The sequence below is a fragment of the Polyodon spathula genome, chromosome 4 (genome assembly GCF_017654505.1).
Source record: "Polyodon spathula isolate WHYD16114869_AA chromosome 4, ASM1765450v1, whole genome shotgun sequence".
Lineage (NCBI taxonomy): Eukaryota > Metazoa > Chordata > Actinopteri > Acipenseriformes > Polyodontidae > Polyodon > Polyodon spathula.
In genome coordinates, this window is record NC_054537.1 from 25,583,938 (window position 1) to 25,609,030 (window position 25,093).

Here is a 25,093-nt window from a genome sequence, read left to right on the forward strand (position 1 = left end):
ATGACAAAAAACATAATTGTATATTTAATTTGTTCATAAGGGTAAGTCGCAGGCCTTGCATCTCACAGAATGTTTGAGAAGCCGCACTTAACCTGTGGGATGTCAGTGGGGTACACTTAGAATGAAATATTAGAAACCAGTTTCTCCTTGCTCCGAATCTCCCCGACAACTTGAGAACACAATCTTCGAAGTGCTGTTTAAAAATGTGTTGAAGTATTTAAAATAACTTAGTAGATACATTCTATACCAGCACTGTTCCGTATGTCAAAGAGATGCATCCCATGCCATGGCAGAAAATGTTAAATTAGATCACCATATGCACATGTAACACTGTGTGACACATGGACGGACAATGGCTGGGTTTCCTCGAAGCTTAGAAAGTCGTCACTCTGTCTCCATCAGTCATCAGTTGTGTGACGCAGCACGCACATTACACACACTATAGGAAGTGTGCTTCTGAAACATTGTACGACTTTAAAGGGTGGATAAATCGCCTTCTAATGCTAAAAACAAGTACAACTGACCAAGTCATACTTTATGTTACGAGACTTCAGCAGTGCAAATCCCGTTTGTGAAGTACCCTCACGCAACTATATACTTGAAGGTGGTGCCAGACAATGCTTTATTGGCAAGACTCTTTGACCAAATAGGGGAAAAAAAGCATATAGTACCAGGCATTCAAACTCCTCTTCATTCAGTGTTTTTTTTTTTTGTTTTCCTGTTTTTTTACGTGACACCATTTATTAAATGTTAATAATTGACTCATAAAAAGTGCTTTATATTTAAGTTGTTTTATAGGCAAAGTTAAAACAAATACCAAAGCTACTGCTGCTTCAGCAGTTTCAGGGGAGCGCAGGTAGCTTCAAATACCAGGGGTCCACCTAAGCCCCGCGGAGACCTCGGTCACAGCCTAATGGAGTTGGAGTGAGACTGAGGTCATGGTCGGGTCTGCTGAAACTGCTTTCCTTCAGGAGACGGGCTCTGGTCATCAGCCAACTGGGGGCGTTGATGCTCTGACATCAGCTCACCGCCCTGAGCTCGCCCTCTGAGTTTGTCACCTGGGTCCAGAGGAAGCTGATGGACAACTTCTGGGCCGGAAAGCACTGGGTCTCTGTCGGGGTTCTGTGCCTCCCTCTGGCCGAGGGAGGACAGGGGTTGGTGTGCATCACGAGCCAGGTGCACACCTTCCGCCTGTACCCTGTATGCAGACTCGGCCCCGCTGTGGTGCGCACTGGCCTCCCTCCTCCTGTGCGAGCTGCACGACCTGGGTTACGACTAGCAGCTGTTCTGGATTGACCTCTGGGGAATCCGTCTCCCCGAGCTGCTGGTCTTTTACTAGGACCTGCTCAAGACCAGGAGCATGTTTAACGTTGGCCGAGATGCCATTCCGACCGAGGGGGACGAATTCCGTCTGGAGCCCCTGCTTCACAACCCCCATCTAGGTGCGCAGGCATTGGAATTCCCCGCAGAGTGCGGAGACTGTTGATCTCGGTCAAAGTGACCAGAGTCTGGGATCTCCTGGATAGTGAACGCACGGAGTGGCTGACTCCCGAGACGCTATTTGCAGGGGCGGTTCAGGGGACTGTCAAAACGTCCCGCCGAGCGATCCGGGTGTGCAAAGCCGTGTTGCACCCACTCTGTCAGGTATCTCAAGGGGGTCCTCAAGAACGGTTAGCAAACTTCCCTCCCTAGATCCGGCTCTGTACAACCACCCCACCCCCCCACCCCCACCCCCACCCCCCCCTCCAGAGAGGAGGGAGGGAAACAAAAACTGGTAAATTAAAAAAATTTTTTTTTTTTGTTAAAATTAGTTAGAAGCCAGTCTTTGTTATCGCCCCTTTTGTTTGGGGGTGCTAAGCTGAATTTTTATCCGCCTACCACTGGGTAGCCAGTGTGCTGACTGTCAGCGGGCAGGCGGTGTAGTCCCCTTACTGGAACTAAATGGGATTACTACTACTACTACTATAAAAAAAAAAAAACCTTTGCAATAAATACTTTTGATATCTTTGTCATTGGTCATCAGATAGCTGATTGCTGTAGTCTAGACTGTTCTGTCCCCTTTGCAATACAATGCAATTAATTGTACACTAGCTTAAATACCATCTATCATACCTAAAAAGTTTGTACCAAAATATGTATTAAATTAGCATAGCTGTATTGCTGCCGTTTACTGACAACACTTGGCAAAGGCTTGAGATGTTTTAAAGGACAAAAACATGAAAAAGAAAAAAAAACCTTAAAAGCAGCTTGCTGCAAGGCTAACATACTACATAGTGAAGTTCCAGAAGTCCCAGTGGACACCACTGACAAATGGGTTGAACTTGTGGACTACCGATATGCTGATTCATCAATAACAACAAGAACAAAATATATTATATTATAACCACATGACAGCCTTGAGTGTCACTACGAGACTCAGATTCAGGTTTTCATTTCCTCCTTCTCTTCTTCCAATAATATGGAATGGGAAACGCTGCAAGTAGGGTAGCCTGATTTACTACCAATATTTAAAAAATGTACTGTACTAAATATTTTAACTGGATCATTTTTATAACATTAACCAAAAGTGCTAGTATTTTAGCTCCATTAGCAGACTACAAGGATCAGATCTGCAGAAGCTACAGTCTTATAGGTAAATTTCTACATGTATACATGGACGTGTTTATATATCCTTCGGATGAGACTTGTGACTCTGCAGCAGCAGTTGCATAGTTCACCCCTTGTCTCTCGCTTTGGATAAAAGTGTCTGCTAAATGACTAATTAATAATAACAATAATAATAATGGAGGTTTATAATAAATATATATGCAGTCAAAAATGTTTAACAAATAGCATTCCATGACAAAGCGCTGTGTACTATGGTTGTATAATACAATGACAGTACACAGTGCTTTCTTATGGAACGTTTTTATTATTATTTGTGTGATTCTGTGTCTGCGTTTGGTGGCCAAATGATTCAGGCTGCACTTGCATTGTTTAAACACAACCTAAAAACTTTGTGGAAACCCGGTTTAGGAAAGCTGCACGATATGAGCAGTCTCACATGGCCACATTGGAACTCAGACACAAATATTTAAATATATCCAACCGTGTTTTAATATTAATTAGGTTATTTGCATTTGGAAAAAGAATTTCTCAGGCTAAAAGAAAACTACATGTAAACACACACAACCCGAAAGTACTACCAACATAGAGTGAAAGGTGAGACTTCTTTTTCTTTTTCCATGGAAATTGCCCCAGTGTGTCTCCATAAACTCCTGATAAAGACGTTTCATCACAACTGGACAAACAGCTATATAGATATGTAAAATCATATCTACATACTGACTTCATATACTCCCATAGTCTGATACTCTAAATAACTCAGCTAAAATGGTCCTTGTCACAATTTGACAAAAAGTAGACAAACTGTACAGTATGCAGGTCTAAAGGGTGATACATGTGTGTACTGCCATCTCCACTATATGACTCAGTGGGGGTAATAAGACACTATTATCTAACCTTCACGTGTATTAGTAAATAAAGCTTCTAATTCAATTGTTTTGTTTTATGCACAGAACACTTTTTAGTGTTCAGAACAGAACACTGTTTAGTCCCTGCACATAGCTTTATGGAAAGTTAAAAATGCATCACCTGCATCAGTCAAAGCTGCACTAAATGGATGTTAAATAACATCATGATGATAATAATAATAATAATAATAATAATAATAATAATAATAATAATAATAATAATAATTTTTGTTTTTATATAGCGCCTTTCATAGTGGGCCACCATCACAAAGTGCTTTACAAGACACGAAACTAGGGTGTGTGAATATACATCAGCTGCAGAGTCACTTACAACAACGTCATATGCAAAATTAACTATTCTAATCTATGTCCGATTTGACACACCCTGGTAATTTTATGATACTGTAATAATACATATAACATAAATATTTAACATGGTATTTTTTTTTAGTTAAGTCTCTTCTGCTTCCAGTTATTTCACTTAACTTCACTTATACATAAAAAAGGCAATACTAAGAAAAATGTAATCAAATATACTGCATTGGCTACAACAGGAGACACACGTCTGTAGCATTCCAAGCCCAAACCTAACCCATCCTGGTCTCAGAAAAAAAAACAAAAAAAAAACATTCATTCTTCTCAAGGCGTCACATTTAGCTATTTCCTGCAATGCTGGAGTTCCTTGATCTGCGTGGGACCACTAAACATCGTATTTTACTAATCTCAGCAGGAAGCAGGCCCACTGCATGTTTATCAGACATTTCCAATGGCACCCCTGCAGCACAGAGACAAGGAGAGCATGAAAATCAACCAGAATGAAAAAAGATTGCTTGCTAGATCATTAAGGAAGGATAAAGGCCCATACATTTCTCCATGATGTATTGCACAATCATTGTGTCAAGAAAACATATGCTTGATTACTGCACTTCAGGTTCATTAATCGCTGTGTCTAACACCCAGCAGTGGGTAAAGTCTTTTTCCTAACAACTAAGTGTTAGTGTAAATGCAGCTACCAACCCAGGGAGATGGGCCAACTTTTGTAACGTTTCATGGGAAAGGAAAAGGGGGTTTAAGTACTGGCATTGGTTAGTAAGTGAAATGCTGCTTGTGCAGAACATACTAAAATAACATATCGCTCTTCAGAGTATATTTATTAAACCCTTCGTCTAGACCGTCCCCTTTAACTGGGTATTGTCACCTGTGATTGATTACATATTTTACTTCATCATTGACAAAAACAGAATTGAAAGCTTTACTGTCAAATCTTTTTTCTTTCTTTAAAAGGGTTTAATAAAACAGATAGATGGTTCAGTCGTTCCTAGTATTGGTCACTTAGCTGTCCCTTAAACGTTTTACTGTATACCCCTATAACATGTTTTTGATAAACATTCTATTATCCACAGGTCAAGTGATTCTCATTGTCATCTAAGGGAATTAATAACAATTCTCTCCTGTGTGCTGAAACCTGATGAAACACTATATATCAGTAGTTATGTACAGCTACGGCCAAATGTTTTGCATCACCTAGATACTGATTGAGACATAATAAAAACAAAAATAAACTATAGGAACATAACTTAGATCTTTTTATTTAACATCATATAATCAAAGAAACTACAAAATAATATTGCAAGTGTCCACTGGAAGCCTTAATAGCAGTACAGAATTTCAGGTTAGATTTCAAAAGGTCACATTTTTTAATGTGTCAGTTTTTCATTAAGTCTATGGAAATACAATGTGGTATGTAATTTAATACGCTAACCTAACATTGTTCAGCAGGTTTCATTTGACTTTATGAAGCAAAATTATATATGGTAATACAAAACATTTGGTCATAGCTGTACATACCTACTAAATATACCATCTCATTAATTCCAACAAATGATATCTGTAGGTATATAAGCTCTCAACGGAATTGGTTATCTTTCCTCAGAAGAAGAACAAACAAAACTAAAGAGTAAAGAGTATATTTTGAATGTGCAATCTATTTATGATGGGCTACTACAGTACCTGAAACAACTGCGGTCTAAAAGTAAACTATATTCTACAGTACCGCTATACAGATGTTCCTAACAGGCATATTTCTTCCCAAAATATGAATTACTCTAAAACAAATGTTATGTGTATTGTAGCTTGATATCCTGTGCAACAGGTGCCACACGTCTAGTCAGAAAGACCAGACTTTTTATACTTTTTCATTTGTGGTATTTTCTTTTAATTTCCAAAAATTTGTTACCGATGGATCTGTTATGGGATACAACAGTGTTCTTCAACTCCCAAACTTTTCAAAAATAACCCATTCTGCTATGACAACCAATTAATTTGTGGTTAAATCTTCATTAGTTTCAATCGTGCCTCTTAGAGCCAATAAACAAATCTGGTCAGGTAAAATACTCCGGCACTTCACATGGAGGAAACGGGGTGAGTAAACAGTTAGACGATAAGAAATGATGGGCTATTCAAACGCTAGTGGCATGCTACTTTTCCCCAGGTTATCCAGATCTGTTGATTGTCTGGCCCACTTTCATGTTTTCTCCTGTGTGCCTATTAATCACGGTCTTTGTTTAGGACTTTGGGTATTTATCAGTCCATTAAGCTAAAATAAAAGTACTTCACAGTTAACTATAAGAGGAGAACACTGCAATTTAAGCATATGCCCATTCACATTGACTGAAATCAGAGGATGTCAACACTTACTGTTTGGCAGCACTGTCAAAATGTAAGTGTGTATAAATGTATAGGGCAGCGGTCCTCAAAGTAATTTTGGCACGGGCATAAATTGATCTTAGCTGTTTGTGGGCACGCTGACTATTGCATAGGTTCTTATCTTATACAGTGCCTTCTCGCAACATACACCTTTTTAAGAGTTTTATTGGGGTTATTCTTGGCTCCCTCTAATAAGGTCAAGTCTCAGGCAGTAATTGTGTGTGCTACGCTTATTCCTTAAGTAATTTATATAAAATATGCAATGCCAATATTTTTTAAATAGCATGTTTACACAGATAACCATGAATAAACTAAAATAAAAAAGTGTAGATAGCGTCTCGCTTTGTTTCAATTTGACAAATTTGTCAACACTACTCTGTTTTAAAGATTGCTCATCTCCAGTACAATTATTCAGAGAAAGTGGATTCGTAACTAAATCTACTACAGTGTTTCCACTGTCTGGTGAAATAAAAAAAATATAGAGATAGAAAATTAAATTCTAAATACTGAAATGCATTATTTTTCTCAATAACAGTCGGCAAAATTCAGTGCTTACTAACATATTAATACTGCTCACGAATGATTGGTCAGCTGTCAGATCTTTCACTTTCCCTTTGGCTACTCACTCACCTTCAATTTTCATGCAGAATACCGTGAACTGCCTCTGCTTGCTTATCACTGGACAGCTGCGTAATACTTGGCAGATATTTGACTCTCCTATTGGTTAAACTTACAGTCAGTACCTGTACCTGAAACAGACACAGTTTATGTCCCACCCAGCTAACTTATGATTGCTACCGCAGAGATAATGCAGATATTCAATTTGTTGATCGTATCGCAAAAGCCATTCAGGGAAAAAAAAAAAAAAAAAGAAGTTGTGTAGGTACAATCACAGCATATGCGAGCAGCACTGTCAACAGACTGATATGGAGCTTTTGTTGGAAAACGTGTTTAAAGCTTTCTTCATTTTCCCACGCTACGACCCGCCAGAAATGTGTTCATGACCCATAATTTAAGAACAGCTGCCGCGGGCACGATGGCCTGGCTTCGTGGGCACCACTTTGAGGACCACTGGTATAGGGTGATAAGTATGTCTGCAAAGTCTTGCTCCCACATTTAAGACAAACAACACTCAGATTTTACAACACAGGCATACTGGCAATAATCAATGCTAACTAGAACTGTTAACTAGAACTTCTAATTGCATAACCATATTGAAAGAACTGGCAGAGAACCACAGTGTGGGGCAGATTAAACAAAATGACTAGCAAACACTGTACAATAGGATCAGTGACATATAATCCCAATAATTCCTTATATAACATCTAAAGAGTTGCATAACTAATCTACATTCTTGCTGCACACTATCATTGGGGTGTATGGTCGATCCACAAACAGGCATATACACTGATGTGATGTTTTTACGTTCTATACAGACAGCAGGGGGTGTCAAATAAATGGTGTGAATGTTTGCTTTCTACAAGTTAACAGGTCTGACTTATTTATAAAGACACTTAATCCCATTGTTGTGTAACAAAGACAGACACGCAAGGCTCACTAATATAAATGAACACTTAATCAGTTTTAAGGTCATAATACTAAAGCTTCGCAAAGGTAATCCCTGATCTTTATTTATTTATTTATTTATTTTTAAGCATGTCCTGTTGGCTTGTATTACCCATGGAGAAAGGACAGCCTCTAAAGGGAGAGAATAAAATAAATTGTGTTTTAGGAATTTATGTACAACAGATTTGCATGTGAATGAAAAAAAATATCAATTACCATTTTGGAAACTAATAAGAAACAACTATTTATTTTGTAACATTTTATGGGTGTGTTTTTCCTTTTCTGTTTTTTTTTTTTCTTTTTTTAAAAATGACCAGTGGCCATTTGGAGTAATTAACTTTGTGTGAGAACCTAGCTTTTTGTTTCAATTTATTTTGAAGTACTCCAAATCAGCAAATCCTAACCACAGAGATGAAAGCAATACAGAAAACACACACACACACACACACACACACACACACACACACACACACACACACACACACACACACACACACACACACACACACACACACACACACACACACACACACACACACACACACACACACATTTTTTTTTACTTGTCACTTTCCCAAAAATGTATTTCTTCTTTACTGGTCAAATTCCCAAAAACACTAAACTTCAAAAAAGCACAACAACAAACAAAATGTCCACACAAAGAAAGCTCTCTACTCTCTTTCAAGTTTTTTTTTTTTTTTTTTTTTGCTTTTTAGTCCACGTCTGAACCGAAGAGTTCATCAATCGATGCGCTTTTGTTATGCTCCAGCGGAACGTTAAAGGCGACACAAAAGAGTCCAACCCCTTTGGTGTGTGAACCCCCCCCCCCCCCCCCCGATCAGCAAGACACATCTTACAGCTTTTTAGGAGCATCCGTTTTATTATCAAAGTCTGATGTCGCCAATGACCCCTCTCTGCTGACTGCCGATTTTCTGCAAATAATGTCCAGACCCTTTATTGTGAAATCAGGAAGATGACATAAGGGAGGTGCAAAAAATAATTACTTTTTTACATTTTTCCCTAGTTCTTCTTTATTTCTAATTAGAATTTTGAACAGGACATAGTGTCACTGCTGGTCAAAATGTCTGCACCTATGATTTATATTGAGCCTTACTTGCTGTACTTTGGGGGAGATCTGTCCATTAATATTGTCCAACGAAAACACATTAACAATCAACTTGTTATTAAAAATGTGAGCACATATGAAAAATAGGGAGGAAGGGGGGTGTATTCTCAATTGTGTCTTGCTTAATTTGAGATCACCTTTCTTACTTGGACCTTTATATCTATACATATGGCTGATTGTGTGAAATGTGAAATGTTTTGATAATTTATCTTACCAAGCAAGGTTAAATGGAGAAATTATGTAAACATGTAATATTTAAAAAAATGTGCCTATTGCATTATTTTCAAGCAATTAATTACACTAATCTCTGCTGTTTTCAATAAGATTCCATATTTATATATCCTGTTATACGCATAGTGCCCTGTAGTTACGCTTAAAAAAAATCTGCAGATCAAAACATTTTGAATATGGCGATCGACGAGCTAAGAACTACAGGGACCTACTTGTAATACTGAAGGGAACTGAAGTATCAGAGCAATATTCCATGTACAGTATGTTTATATTCAATGTACAGTATGTTTATATTCAATGTACAGTATGTTTACATTCAATGTACAATATGTTTATTAAGCTTGCAAGAGCAAAGATAAATTCGTGATTGTCAACGCTAAATAAAGGGCCACGATAAATACAGCTGCAAATTGTATCCTAACCAGAAACCAGGCAATTAATTTAGCATCTAATCAAAACTCTTTTTCATAAATACTTTCTTCATTCCTTCCCACAAAGAAATAAAAAATTATTTAATAAAATAGATACCCCAACAAATGAGTAGATGTAAGCCTACATATTACACGACAGACTTGCTATTTAAGGCATGGTGTTGTCAACAAATGTTGAGACTGATTCAAAGAAAAAGAGCTAATGGGTTAAAGATAATTATGCCTGGTAGATAGATAGACAAAGCAATTAAGTGCCAAGTTTTGAGATATTAGTTCTAGTTATATCAGACTTTACAATGTGCCTTCTGTAAACCTGGGTAGAAACAGGGCCTCATCAGAAAAAAAAAAAATCAAATTTTTAGATGGGCAGTAATAAAAAAAATTAAAAAAATGTTTTACTAGTTAAACCACTCAAAACAAATTTTAAAAAATGAAATGGAAAACATTTACATCTCTGCATCTGTCCAAGAGTTAATTCCAATTTCTAGTTGAGGGAACATTTCTGCTATCAATTAAAATATTAGATTTCTGTCCAGTTCTGGAGAAGGGTAAAAAGCATATAAACATAAAATTCTTACAAAAACAATAACTGTATTCCAGCTTGGAAGAGAGCACAAAGAATGCTTTAAAGGGTTCTGTAATATGAGCCTGACCTACTGATGAGCAATTTCCCAAAGATGATGATGATGATGATGATGATGATTATTTATTTATTTATTTTATTTATTTATTTAGCAGATGCCTTTATCAAAGGCGACTTACAGAGACACAGCTCCACCTCACTCTAGTGATCTAATACTGGCAAGGTTCCGCACCAACATCAGACTCCTTCAGCCCAAGGCTGTTTCATAACCCCAATACATTAGGATGCACAGACTGTTTCACTTCAGCCACACCGGCCAGCAGAAGGAGGGGGGTTGGGTGAAGTATTCCACCTTGACAGAAAACAGCATCCCTGACAGCACGCTGGCCCTCTGAATCATTACTCAATGACTTTAAAAAGTGCATATGTTGCTTGTTAATATATTTACTTTATTCTACTCTTTTGCCATCACATGTGGAAGTATGCCAGCATTGCACAGTAAAGTTAATTGGAAGCACATACTAAATGTGCTTCATGCCAACACATATTTCCCTAAACTGTGCTGATGGCTGCTGGAAAATAACTGCTTTAGTACAAAAGCAGATTTTTTTATTTTATTAGTTTCTCTCATAAAGCTACACACACCGGACCAATAAAACAGCTACGCGGTGAAGAACTAGAGTTTGACCCTCTGTCCTAAGAGGGAGCAGAGCTGGGGTGTTTCGTGTTTGTGAAATGAAGATTTGATGATGCTGATAAATCCTGAATCTTCTTAGGGAGATGGTAAATGATCCATCCTTATCTCCTCCTGCATTTTGTTTTTGATTTTTTACCGTGTCAAGACAATGACCAATATTAACTCCTAAACAATTGGGCCCCTCCTTTTAGCTTCAAAATAGGGCCCTTTGGATAGTAAATCAGGTTCTTCACACCAAAATGCAATTTGATCCATTTTAAACCTTTTTTTTAACTGTTAATATTACTATTAACTAACAATGATGGAAAATCTTTAAGTGCTTAAATTAAACGTTTTGTAAAGACCCTGAGCAATGTGGCCCAATATGTTCATGAAAATTCACTGCCCCACTTGCATACTTGCAACTCAAGTTAATCAAGATACTATAAACTTAGTGTAAACTTATCAGTCCAGAATACCTGAATACTTAAAGGGTACATCAGCACTACAAGAAAATTAAAACATAAACTATCCCACCTAGCTGTTGTATAATAATCTGTATGCGTCCAAACATTTGCATAATGCCGCACTGCCAAAGTCCAAATCATTCTTCTGGAGTGTCAAAAAACTGTTGTGTGAACTGTCAGATGTACTGACGCATGCCCAATGAAGAGTTGTGTAAGCTATATCTGATCCGTGTGGAAACACACTAGCCTGTGTGACAAACATGGTCTGTTTAATTTTCCATAAGGAAGGCACTTGTACCTTTTTGTGTAGTAGACATCTTTCACATTGTATATGTTTCCTTCGCATGTTGTATTTTTATGTATTATTATGATTAATGATGCATTCAATAAAAAAAATAAAAATAAACGTCTGTGCTGTGTAAGTGGTTGTGGGGGAAAAGAAAACCAAGACGGAGTTGTTCTCATTTCCAGCTAATGAAGGAACCTGCCCATAATTATAGCAGCACTGTGTTATTGCAATATTTACTGCCCAAAGTCTTAGATATAGCTCCAGCTGATTCTGAATGTTTGCACAACCGACACATATCAAATAAACCAGCAAATGAGATTCGGAAACAATGTATTTCCTTTCGGAATGAGGTCTTTGAGGATGATCCGACCTAAAAAAGTAAATATTGCATTTTTTCATCCTTCGTATTTGGTTTCCATTTTCATTTCCTGACACAACACATGCACAGTCATCTATACGCCATTGAGCAGGAAAGTTTAAATTCAAATTTTCCTCAGCAACACAGTGTGACTGTACACAGGGAAGGTCCAAAACAATACCAGACGATATTTCAACATCAGATTGTTCAGAAACTGATAGGGAGATGGAATTTGTGGCCGAATTCGACTTTCCCGCTCAATGGTGTGTAGATTATTGTGTCAGGAAATGCAATGAAAACCAAATACGAAGAATGAAAAAATTCAATTTTTTTTATTTATTTTTTTAGGTCGGATCATCCTCAAAGACCTCATTCCAAAAGGAAACACACTGTTTATGAATCTCATTTGCTAGTTTATTCGATACGTCTCAATTGTGCAAAGATTCAGAATCAGCTGGAGCTATATCTAAGACTTTGGGTAAGTATATTGCAATAACACAGTGCTGCTATAATTGTGGGTAGATCCCTTCACTAGCTGGAAATGAGAACAACTCTGCCTTGGGTTTCTTTTCCCCGCAATCACTTACACAGCACAAACTTTTTTTTGTTCATTTATTTTTTTTATTGAATGCAACATTAAATCATAATAATACATCAAAATTTAACTTATGAAGGAAACATGTACAATGTGAAAGATATCTGCTACACAAAATGAAAGCAGGTACAAGTTCCTGCCTTATGGAAAATTAGACAGACCATTTTTGTCACACAGACTAGTGTTTCCACACGGAGGTACTATAGCTTCTACAACGCTTCACTGGGCATGCTCCGGTACATTTCAGAGCACATGTGAAGGTACATGTAAGAACATGCGGAAGTCATGTTTTTTGGCTCAGAAGATATGCTCGAGAACAGAGATTTTGGACATAGCAGTGTGGCATTATGCAGATGTTTGGGTGCATAAGCTGGGATAGCTTATGCTTTATTTTTCATGTAGTGCTGATGTACCCTTTAAAACACAGTACTAACCGGTGGGAACCTTCCGATGCATGACAACAGATGCATGCCATGTTCCAAAGCTTTAAATGTCATCGTAAACAACTATCTAACTTAACATAAGCCAAATGTTTCATATGGTTGCTGTATGACTGTTCTATATTGTTTCATCAGGTTTCAGCACACAGGAAACTCAATGCAACAACAATAGATTACCTATGGAAACCCCAAAGCAGCACTAGTGCCAGAACATTTTACTGTAAAATATAAAAAAAAAGCACATGATGAATGACTCCTATTGAGTACTGCTGAGGTAGCAGTTTCTTATCTTGTGCAAATTCTAAAACAAAGAAGTGATTTAATATAAATGTGCCTTATCTTCCAAACCTGGGATGACATGACTCTGCAATTTCCTACCACACACGACAAGAGCGAAAAAAAAAAAAAAAAAAAAAAAAATGTTTTTGATGCCAAAGACCCTTAAGCTTAAAAAAAAAAGTTTAATAATAATAAAATAAATACATGCTGAAATGAAAAATGGCAGAACTATGTTTTGATGGAAAATAACTTCAGTATATAGAGAGAACAAAAAGTTCCCAAGTTTGTATTTATTCATTTGGAAAAATCACAGCAATTACACTCTTGGCACAGTCTACAGCATTTGTGAGCACGCTTCACTTAACAGTCCTAACTTGATGCAAATACCGTAGCAGTATGATAAATGTTGCAGACTGAAGTTTGAGTGGTATGGACATAGCACTGCTGGGAGTTCTGCTTAACAGCTTCATTTTTTCCATACCTGAAAGCCTTGAATCCTGGCCAAGTACTCCAGCTGTTGTGAAGGCTGCACAGAGGCGCAGGGCGAAGCAGGTGCTTTTCCTTTCAAACCTATGGCTTCAGCAGTCGGAGAGATGCCATTCAGCAGGAGTTCCCTGGCAATGGTTGCCGTGTTGCTGGTGGTGCTAAAGAAAGAACTGGAGCCCTGGCCAATGTTTTTTGGATGCAGATAGTTAACAGCAGCCGCAACACCAGTCTTGTTCCGGCTTGCTTCCATCTCCTGATAAACATCAGGAGAGAGATGAAGTATTCCCTTTTGAGCTGTGGATGGAAACAAATGAGAGGGTTGTACTACGCTGTTCCCTTCATTACACCCCACAATGATTTACACACATGCTGAATTGTCATTAAAAGTTAAGAAAAAAAGACAGGCTTCTGTGATTTGGCTCTTGTTCTATTTCCCGTGTCAGATACACATTTAGCCATAAGCAACGGTTTGGTTTTCAGCACAGGGTGCCAACATCTCCTGTCTCCCTGGATAAATTCAAAACAGACACCAGTTTGCTCATGTGGCTAATGTGACAGGCTTGTCTGCACAAAGTTGAGTGTGTAAGTGTTAGAAATCTAAAGCACCCTTTTTGCCCTATGGATAAAAAGTGCTACATTTTCACTGTTACACATGAAAAGCACTCACACAACTGCAGTAAAGCAAACATGGGTCACAAAACTGCAAAAGGTGTCCAGATTAAATTTTGCTGCCTTAATAAACATTTAAAAAAACTGTACTGCTGAGAAACGGCTATTGTGAGACATTTCCGCAAGCCAAAGTTTGGAACTTTTTGTGAACGTCTGAAAAGGAGACTAGGAAACTGAAAATTAGTTTAACATGTCCTTACACATTTGGTTCAAATATTTACATCCAAAAATAATAAATACTGTACAAGTTTATCAGAGTAAGGGCCAAAACAGCCAACTAATATTCATTAACCATGTTGTTTTGACATTCTTGCACTGCACATTAGTGGCAGTAAACCACAATTCTCATTTTCCAATCCTTGACTTGACATGGCGGGCCAGAGTTGTAGACACATGGAGGACATTAACTTCCCCCATATACAGTAAAATTAACGGCGGAGTTATTCAGTACGCTAAATCAAAAGCCCATATAAAGTCATTATGCAGTTATTTCTTTTCACAAAAAAAGCCCCCCTCTCGCAATCACTGATTGATTACACAGATCAACTTTGTTTTGATATAGAAAAGATCAGTAAAGCAGCAACCAAGAGCAATCCACAACAATATGTTATGCAACACATTTAAATATTTTGAAATTCTAAAGTCGTTTAAAAGTTTAAATTCCCTTTTCTTATTTATTTAGTTATTTATTTTTTAAATTAACTTCACATTACTGCAAGTGGTGTAGTTTTTAAACCAGGTTGGTAGAAACATTTCGGAAGCTGGGAACAAGGCCTTTTCTTGATTAACAGAAGAGGAAAGCCTGCGTGGCTTAAACTAGGTAAATAATGGTCGGCTGTTAGTAGTTGAAATTGACATGGATTAAATTTTTTCAAGGACTGGACATTAACATTAACATTAACATTAACACTGGACATTAACATTAATGACTGAATCTGAAACTGATGAAAGCTCATTTCTACAGACTGAGGGAGTCTGTCCTGCATCACAACTACGAGGATAATTTATTCTAACATCTCAAAGGTCCCAAGATGTATGTAATTAGTAGTTTTGACAGCCAAACTTCCGAAACCTAATGACAATGCACATTTTAAAAAGAAGTAAAAAGCACTGAAGGGCCTTGGTCATCTGAGCTGTTATACTAAAAAAAAAAAAAAATCCCATTGTTCCTTAGCTAGTTTGAATGTTTTCAGTGTTCCACCCAAAATAACAGCCTTCTCTTTGGAAAAAAATATGGAGCTATTCCAAAAAACAAAACCATATTTCAGCCATGGCTTTTAAACATAAAAAGAAGATCATTATTATAAATCAAACACTTCAAATTTGACAATAAGACAAAGCAAGTTTAAGAAAAGAAATTTAAATAACAATGTCAAGAGAAACCCTGAGTAAAAAGACACCTACTTAATAAAAGATTGGATCAGTGCTTCTGAAATAATGCGGCTATAAGTTTCATACAAGCAGTGCAACAGGGGACACTTACTCTACACAGCACTGATTAGACCTCCAGTGAACTGGAGGTCTAATCAACTGTGAAGATGCACTGTACTCCTAAATTACACCTTGCTTTCCTATTAATGCACTGGGCTTGCATTGGGATCTGGGGTAAAAATAAATAACTTCTAGGTATAAAATCCTGAAATGGATTTTGTATTCATTGTATGGATAATTACTGTTAATTAATTAACGATTACTGTTAATTAATTTACATAAATTACACACGTTCAGCATTTATTTTAATTTTGTATGTCTATTTACTTAACAAAACTGTAAAAGTGGTAAATCTAGGCCATTTTTAATTGAAAGAATTTTGCTTCTTTAAAAGATAGCCATCACTTGATACCAATTCGAAATGAGCAATCACTTCTGTCACAACAAGAGAGACTGACAGTAGCATAGTGTACTGTAGTAGTCCAGAATTCAGATTATGTAACGACACACAGGCCTGCAGTAACTAAAAACAGAATGAGGCGACAATGGAGACAACCAAATTATTTTTAATATCCCACAAGAACAAAACACAAAATAATGACATTTTAAGTGTACACACATAAATCATTGCACCATGATCAGGAATTCAGAGGTTGGCTTTGGGAATGAAACCTTCTAAATTAAGATGCCATAACTACAACAGAGGTATGCAATGTGCAATTTGCCTTTTTACCAGTAAGTACACACAAAAACATTAATATAGACAATTAAAAAATGTTTTTGTAAAAAAGTGCAAGACACTAACACTAATACAAAGGTCACTACATAGGTGCAAAAAGAGTCGGAATACTTTCCCCAGTGAAGTGACTTTGGTACAATGCTCCAACAAGGAATGACCTCATCAAAACGCTCCTCGGAGCGATTTTATAGGCGATGCAATAAAAAAAGACTTGTGAGGGATAAAACTAAGGATACAATGTAGAGAAAAAACTTGAATTAAAACAGCATATTATATATTCGAATAAAGAAATAAAGACAAAACATAAAAGTTCTTCTCTTTGTTATAAAGCTGAATATCCTGTATGTGTAAAATACAAATTCAGTTCAGTTTGCAGATATTTCCATTGTGAATGTAGTGTAAAGCCTAAATACATCAAAAAAAGATTTAATACAGATAAATACAGAACATCATGCCTGTGAGATATGAAAATGAATAGGTTTTTTACTAGTTGTTCTAGCATTAAAATTATGACTGATGACTGAAATCTGGTTGCTAGGTACTGCTAATTGAACAGAGTACTGTATTGAATAGAAACTAAATGTTTTGAGTTAATAGAAAGGGACATGGGTTTTAAAAATATCTTTAAAAAAAGAAAGAAAATGAAAACATAAGAGGTTAATTAGAAATTAAGCAACTAGTTTGGCAAATATTTAAAAATACTGCAATGTCAGTCTGGGTAGCAAACAAGCAACATAAACAAAATACTGCCAAAATAACCTGGTGTTTATCTTGCATGTTCACGTATCTTAAAGTACACTAAATTAATAAATAAGAAAGAAATAATGTTGGTAAACAGGCACAAAATTATTGCATCGTCATAACTGCGGGACACAGAGAGCTGGCTGTGCCTGGCCTTTTTTTAATTTTTTTTTTTAAAGGTCTTGAAGGAGCTAAATCATTTTTAAGATATTAAATGTTGTGGAGTATTCATGCTGCGGTGGGGGGTTCTTTTGTAACAGAATATGGTGAAGGGTTGGGGTGAATTCTCTTTACAGTTTTGCACTGTATCATAGTTCTTTTTTTTTGTAGAGCCTGCAAACCGCAGGGAGAGAGGAAATGTTAGCATCTTACAGAGCTTGCCATAGGATCACTAAAAGGGGGCTGGCACGCTTTTATTGGTTGAATAGGTCTGTCCCTCTTCCGATACGTTAGTATATCTATCATTGCTTAAGTGTTGTTTTCGGCCCTACATTTTTGTATTACAGATTATTCAATTTCAAATATTTTGTTGCAAAAACCAATATGAAAAATTGGAAAACAAGCCTGAATCCGTTTTTGTATTTTAAACTCAGAAATTGGAACATGTAAAACGGATCGATTTTTGTTTTTATGAAAAACCAAAATAGAAAAACAAGTCGTTTTCTGGTTTTCCGATTTCCAATTCTGAATGCAAAACTGATTGGCCGGAATGTAAACGGACCGTCTGCAAATGCAATACCACTTCAGGTTAGTTCAGGCTACTACAGAGATGCCAACTTTTGAAATATTATCACAGTATATATTTGTTTTAAGGCCAGAGGCTGTTGGCTTCCAAGAAATCACGTGGTTTACAAGCTTGACAAGACATAAGGAAACATATTTTTGCTGTTCAACCCATATTTTGGTAACACAAAACTAATAAATTCACAGTCCCAATGAAAGTACTGTTTTTTTAAATGTATTCTGGATTTAAAAGGACAGGTTTATTAGGATCTCAGTCAGGCCTGGCTCCAGCACCTTTAGGATGGGGGGTCCAGGAGACCTCACAGAGGGGCCACCATTTAGACACATACTTTTAAACAGTCATTTTTTGTTACAGTTATAATATAGGCTTATAGGCAATTCTTTATGCAGCAAAGGAAATGCATCTGCATATTCATGCATAAGTTCACAGACAGCAGCACAGTCTGCATCTTTGTAGAGTTTTTTAAGCAAAATTGGTTTAGCTACAACAATTTCATTGGCCATGTCATTTCTGTCAACAGCAGCTATCATCTGAAGAGGCTCTAGCATGGTAGCATCAGGAAATGTACTAGATTGGGGTACAAGGCAAGACAAAGACTTCATTAAATCCAGACTCTTCTGAGAAAATCTGTGTCCCATCTCTGCCACTGCTCTGTCTAAAATGTTTAACACAGGTCAAACATTTTCGCAATACTAGTCTGAATGTCCTAGTGTTGAAAACACAACAGAACCAGCTAGCTGCTTACTCACGGTTCTCTGTCTCTTTCATACTATGCACATCTACAGCTACACTACAGTGCTCATTCCAGAAATCTCCATCTTGACAGAGATTCTTTAATGCCTCTGCTGATGCATTTATCAGCTCACCAGCAGAGCACAGAACAGGCTGTGACTGAAGAACAGCATTGGCTGGCTTTAAAATACCAAATACCATAATGGACAAGGATCTTTCCAAGAACAAAGAGGAGGCTATGTGGTCCTTGGTTAAAAGATACAGGCTTGTAACCAGGAGGTCCCCAGTTCCAATCCCAACTGCCACTGACTCATTGGGTGACCTTGAGCAAGTCACTTAACCTCCTTGTGCTCTGTCTTTCGGTTGAGACGTTCTTCTAAGTGACTCTGCAGCTGATGCATTGTTCATACTCCCTAGTAGTGCTTTGTGATGGTGGTCCACTATGAAAGGTGCTATATAAAAATGAAGATTATTATTATTATTATTATTAAAGAAGCTCTGTCTCTTCAGCTGAGAAAAAAAGTCTAGATGCTTTTGTACATACGTTTATGGAACCAATATTATCCTCTGAGACTTCTGACAGTACATCAAGAAATAGATCCTCATTATCAACAACACATTTGGTCAAAATGGCTTGTTCAGTGAATTTCTATCTCTTTAGTGAAGAGTAATGTAGTTCCGATGACAGAATACATACAGAGAACTACAAAGATAAAAAAATTCACTTTGAATTGTATCCACTACTACTAAGTGCAGCTGACTGCTGTAACAATGTATGTATGGTATGTGCCTTGATAGTTTTCTTTGCAGCAAAGCCTGCACACCTCCATTAACCCCACTCATCACTGATGCACCATCGTAGCACTGGCTGACACGTTGTTAGCATTAAAACCTACTTCAGTGAGGTGTTGCAGTATTTGAGTTGTCATGTATTCTGCATCCAACTGATGCAATTCAAGCAAGCCAATCAGATGCTCCTCAGGTATTGAATCAGTAACAAATCTTACCATGATGGACAGATTTTCTACATTGCACTTATCTCGTGTCCCATCATTTTTGATACAGTACCCACTATAATCAGAATGCATATTCTCTTTAAATTAAGAGCCATTTTACTTAATATCTCTGTCACTTCATTTTGTATACCTTTTGATGTATACTTTGCATTTTGTGGTATAGTCTTTACTGTCTCTGCTAATTTGGGATCTTTCTGTAGAGTGTATTCAAATAGCTTTATGAAAAGCCCAGTTGCAAAACGGTCTATAGCATCTATTTTAGCATCTACAAGAAAACATATTCTCCAATGCTTAACGTAGTACCTGTTTTTCTCCACTTGTTTGGGGCCTAACAGAGAATCAATGGTTTCTCCCGTTGCCTGTCTGTGTTGAAACTCTCTCCAAGCGGCAACAGGTTGTAAATGAGCATGACTTGTGGCATGTTTGTGAAAACCCTTTTCACGTTCAAGAGTACATTTCCAGTTGTTAAACCACGTACTGTCAACATGGCATCCTTGTCTTTTACTACCCCGAAAATGCAACAAGGAAAACAAAAGCAGGTATGCTTTGTTACAGAATACTTGAGTTAGAGACACGTTTTATACCAGCTTGCGTTAAAGATCTCTATTAAGATCGTCAGCTGTTGCACTAGAAGAACAAGAAACAATAGCTGATTGTATGTTACTTTCCTCCATTGAAGTTTTATTATCAGTGCCACTAGTACTAGTGTGAGGCACAGGTTCTTTATTTTGTCGATTAAGAAACCGATCCATTGTGATGTAGCAGAACTACGGTAAGGAAGCCCAGAAGTAAATAAAACTAACTTAACATATGCAAATAATAACTAAATAAAACTAATGGATGGCAAATTATAATATAATATATATATATATATATATATATATATATATATATATATATATATATATATATATATTATTTCCTTGGCAGTCAAACTTTGATACTTTAAACTAAATCACTAAAATTTACTAACCTTTTTATAATCCGTACATTAACTTTTTTTTAAACTTTCTACAGTACTTTACTCTCATACACCCTCTCTCTTAGTTTTAATGGCTTCTTAAACTGGATGTGAGTTTAAAATAAGTGGGTGGATATGTAATTATGTTAATAATGTGACGTGCTTTGCAAGTACTGTATCTATATTCAAGCCTATGAGTCAAATAGAAAATGTAAAAATGCACGCATGAAATTAGAAAATGAAATGGAAGATAATCCCACCCAACTGGTTAATCAATTCACGTTGACTTTACCCCTTTCTACATTAAAAAATAAAACCTACTACAAAAATAATAATAAATACATTTGCCAGTGCTGCTGGGCAATGTCCCGCCTTCCTGACTTGTATCTATCATTGATTCGTTCTGAATACTTTAAATCCCCCAAGTACTGTTGGGTGTACTGTTATATATATAGATATATATAATCTATATATATATATATATATATATAATATATATATATATCTATCATATATATCTGGAAAAAAAAAACGCTCAAGCATTTTGGAAAGTAACAGAAAACACTAATTTCATACAGTATATCAAAAATGAAAGCCCCGAAAAAATTTACATAAAACTCAAGATATATACATACATACATACAATTGTAGTCAAAAGTTTACATACCCCCATGGAAATGTATAATTTCTAGAAACTTCTCAAACAAATAATTATAGGAAAAATATTTTGTAGCAAAAGTTTTGCTTTTGTGGATGAGGAAAAAAAGTTACAAAAATAAATATCTACAATTACTTATTTTAGCAAAACTCCAAAAATGCCAATTCAAAAGCATCCAAACCCTGACGGAAATTGTAAACTTGGTTGCTTTTCTGAAAGAAGAATCCGCCCATAACTAATACGTCATCCGCAAGCACATAAAAGCTCTGTGTTCTATTCATTCTTGTCGCTTCTTTTTGTTTCGGCCTCCATCTTCCCCAGCCACCACGTCGCAGCATGCCTCGTCCCGGGGGGAGGTGGCTCATAGCCACATCCTATCTGCGGCACTGGTATGCTTGTATCTGGTCGTATATTTCCAGCCGGTGTCGTGCAGGTAGCCATCGGGCACCCGCGGACGAGACCTCCGGCCAAATCTATACTTCACTCGGGCACTGAGAGCCCTTCACAGTCATAAATCATCCGCAATTGCAATCACTATCATCATCATTCATTCACTGCCATTCATTTAAGCAGATTCTCCGTGCTGAAATGAAATTAACAGTTAGTTGCAAAATTGTTCCAGCTCATTCAAATTCCGGAGGACTTCTCTTTTGTACAGCCTTCTTCAACTCATACCAATGATTCTCAATCAGACTTAGACCGGGACTTTGACTAGGCCATTCCAGAACCTTGATTTTATTCTTCTTTACCATTCTAAAGTAGATTTTGATCTGTGCTTTGAATTGTTGTTGTGTTGGAATGTCTAGTTGCACTTTAAACAAAGTTTTGTAGCAGAGGGTTTGAAATAATTGGTCAATATCTTTTGGTATGCTATGAAATCCATTTTACCATGCATTGGAACTACTGTGCCATTACAGGAAAAATAATCTCACAGAAAGATATTACAACCTGGTGTTCTTTTCTTTGTATGCCTCGCCAGACTTTCTCCAAACATAACGACTATCAGCATGACCAAATAGCTCAATTTTTGTTTCATCACTCCACAAAATCTTTGACCATAACTCATATCCATCATTTGAATGCCATTTTGCAAATTTTAAGCAATTGTTCTTCTGACGTTTTCTTATGGCTTTTTCCTTGGCCTGCAACCACTGACACCTTCACCATGCAATACTCGACCTATGGTTGAAATGGAAATCGCAGTCCCACATGCAGCCAATTCACTCTGAATATCTTTGGCAGTCAATCTCAGATTGTTATCAGCCTTCGTCACAATTCTTCTACTTGTTTTTGTTGAAAGAACCTTCTTTCTTCCAGAACGAGGCAGCGTTGTGACAGTATCATGAATCTTGTACTTCTTGATAATAGAAACAATAGTTGAAATTGGGATACTCAAATGCTTGGACATCTTCTTGTATCCTTCTCCAGCTTTATAACAATAAATCATTTTCTGCCCCAGGTCTTCAGATAGCTCTTTACTTTTTCCCATATTGCCTTATTAGTAATGACAGCAATCATCCTATGCCTAACCCTTTTATACTCTCTAAAAATGTTCACCTACAATCCAGCTTTTTCTGTACTTTTCTAGAATTAGGTTCTGCGTTATAATATTAAAATCTGTAGCACCTTGTGGACAATACTATCACAGCATCAAAAGGTATGAATACTTTTGGAGTTTTACAAAAAAAAATGCTGAAATAAATCATTGTAGACATCTATTTCTTGTGACTTTTTTTCCTCATCCACAAAAGCAAAACTTCTGCTACAAATGATTTTTCCTAAAATTATTTGTTTTCAGGAACTTTCTAGAAATTAAGAATTTCCATTAAGGTATGTAAACTTAACTACAACTGTGTGTGTATATATATATATATATATAATATATATATATATATATATATATATATATATATATATATATATATTATATATATATAAATGGACAAAACTATGAATAGTGTAAACTACTAAACTGCCAACTACTGAATGAACAAGGTCATATTCAACTGTATACTTCTGCTTTCTGGCATGTGAAACAGAATGTTACACAAAATGTATTTTACAATTATCGGCATGTGTGATTGTGATAAGCACAGGGCATAACACAGGTTGATTATTATTCGCTTACGGCCTCTATAGGTTTCTATTACGGTAAATAAACATGTTAACCCTTCAAATGATACCCGACTTTACTGAAACATAGAGTACAAAACATGCATTATACTTCAAAAAAGATACATCTAAAAATGGATAACAAAAAACAAAGAAGATAGCTCTCAGTTTTCATGTGTTATAACACAAAATTCATTATCTGGATAGGAAGCTTTTTTCTGATGCTTCAGCCTTTCAAACACTACAGGATTTGCACAAAAAAAAAAGCATGGCAAATGATCCTTCAAACTCTGTTGAAGTCTTGTTTTGTGCTCCTTTTCATTGGAATTGCACACTGTAGTTAAAATTTCTGGGTGACTCACTCACTCACTCCACCTCACAGAAAACTTATAACTGCCAGTTTCACAAAGGAGTATCTTGAAATACTGGGCACTTGAACATTTTTATATTATTAGAATAACATGCAGTGGTACTCAGGTTTGCAATCAGTACACATCCCACATTTACTGGAAACTATAAAGTAATTTATTTACTCTGTACAGTGGTGCCTAATCCAGAATGACACAAACGAATGAAAGAAAAACTAAGTACTGTCACTCGTTCTAACTCAGAAACCCTAGATAGCACCAGTGCCAATTTCCGTTGTTTAAACCTTTGTGAATGGAGGGGAAATTTACAGGCACAACACTCTAAATATACAAACAAAACAGATGACAATCAAACCTCTATTTATCAAAGTCAGACAAATTAAATAGGGGATTTATTCTAAGAGAGAACATGAAATACGTACTGTTACTTGTTGGTTCAGTTAAAGCTGCCTTTTGTCCGTTCCAGCCTTTGTTCTCCACAGGCTATAAAAATAAAAGCAGACAACTTCAAGGAAGCAACATTAGACTTTCGTTAGGATAAAACCACTGTACTATATTAACTAGTATTCAGATGTACCTTTCCCAGAATTTAAAACCTTCTCATTTATAGTAACTACATTTTCACTGTGCAGGGAAACATCACTGAGAAACAAATTAATAATAATATTAGGAATAAATTGTACATGTGTATGTTAAAAGAAAAATATGTCACTCTAATATTTTATGCACAGTTAAACCAAGGGTGTAGAAGTTTAAACATTTAAAACAGTACATAAAAAAACCATTTAAACAGATTTTTTTTTTTTTTTACTAAATATTTAACTCAAAAAACTTAACCGTTTAAACTTTTAGCTTAACTCTATAACTGAAAAATAATGTATTATCAGGTGATTGTGTGGTGTCTAGGTTTCATGCAATCCAAAATTCTGGCTAAATCTAACTTAAATAACAGGGATGATTGTTAAGTTATTTGAATAGCTGCTGTAGAACATATACTTCAATTAAATAGTTTTCATTAACTGGACTAAAATGTGAACCAGGATCATGTTAACATATGTGTCAGGGTGGAAGCCCTGCTGGTGTAATGTGTGTGTGGGGGGAATATTGGGTTGGCAGGAAGGATGTTAAATTCCTCCATCAGAATAAATGTGAGAATGTGGCTGGAGTCTAATTGAA

The 25,093-nt window shown here is 36.5% G+C and overlaps 1 protein-coding gene across 3 annotated transcripts in view; it reads right to left on the reverse strand.

Annotated features, from left to right (window-relative positions):
- LOC121314356 (double-stranded RNA-binding protein Staufen homolog 2-like) overlaps positions 1–25,093 on the reverse strand; it is an 89,983-nt gene that overhangs the window by 23,737 nt on the left and 41,153 nt on the right. For all 3 annotated transcript variants that reach the window (XM_041247515.1, XM_041247513.1, XM_041247516.1), the window contains exons 11-12: positions 24,340–24,400; positions 13,741–14,039 (exon numbers count right to left, since the gene is read on the reverse strand). In XM_041247515.1, the coding sequence (XP_041103449.1) occupies positions 13,741–14,039; positions 24,340–24,400 (360 nt within the window). The remainder of the gene's footprint in view (positions 1–13,740; positions 14,040–24,339; positions 24,401–25,093) is intronic.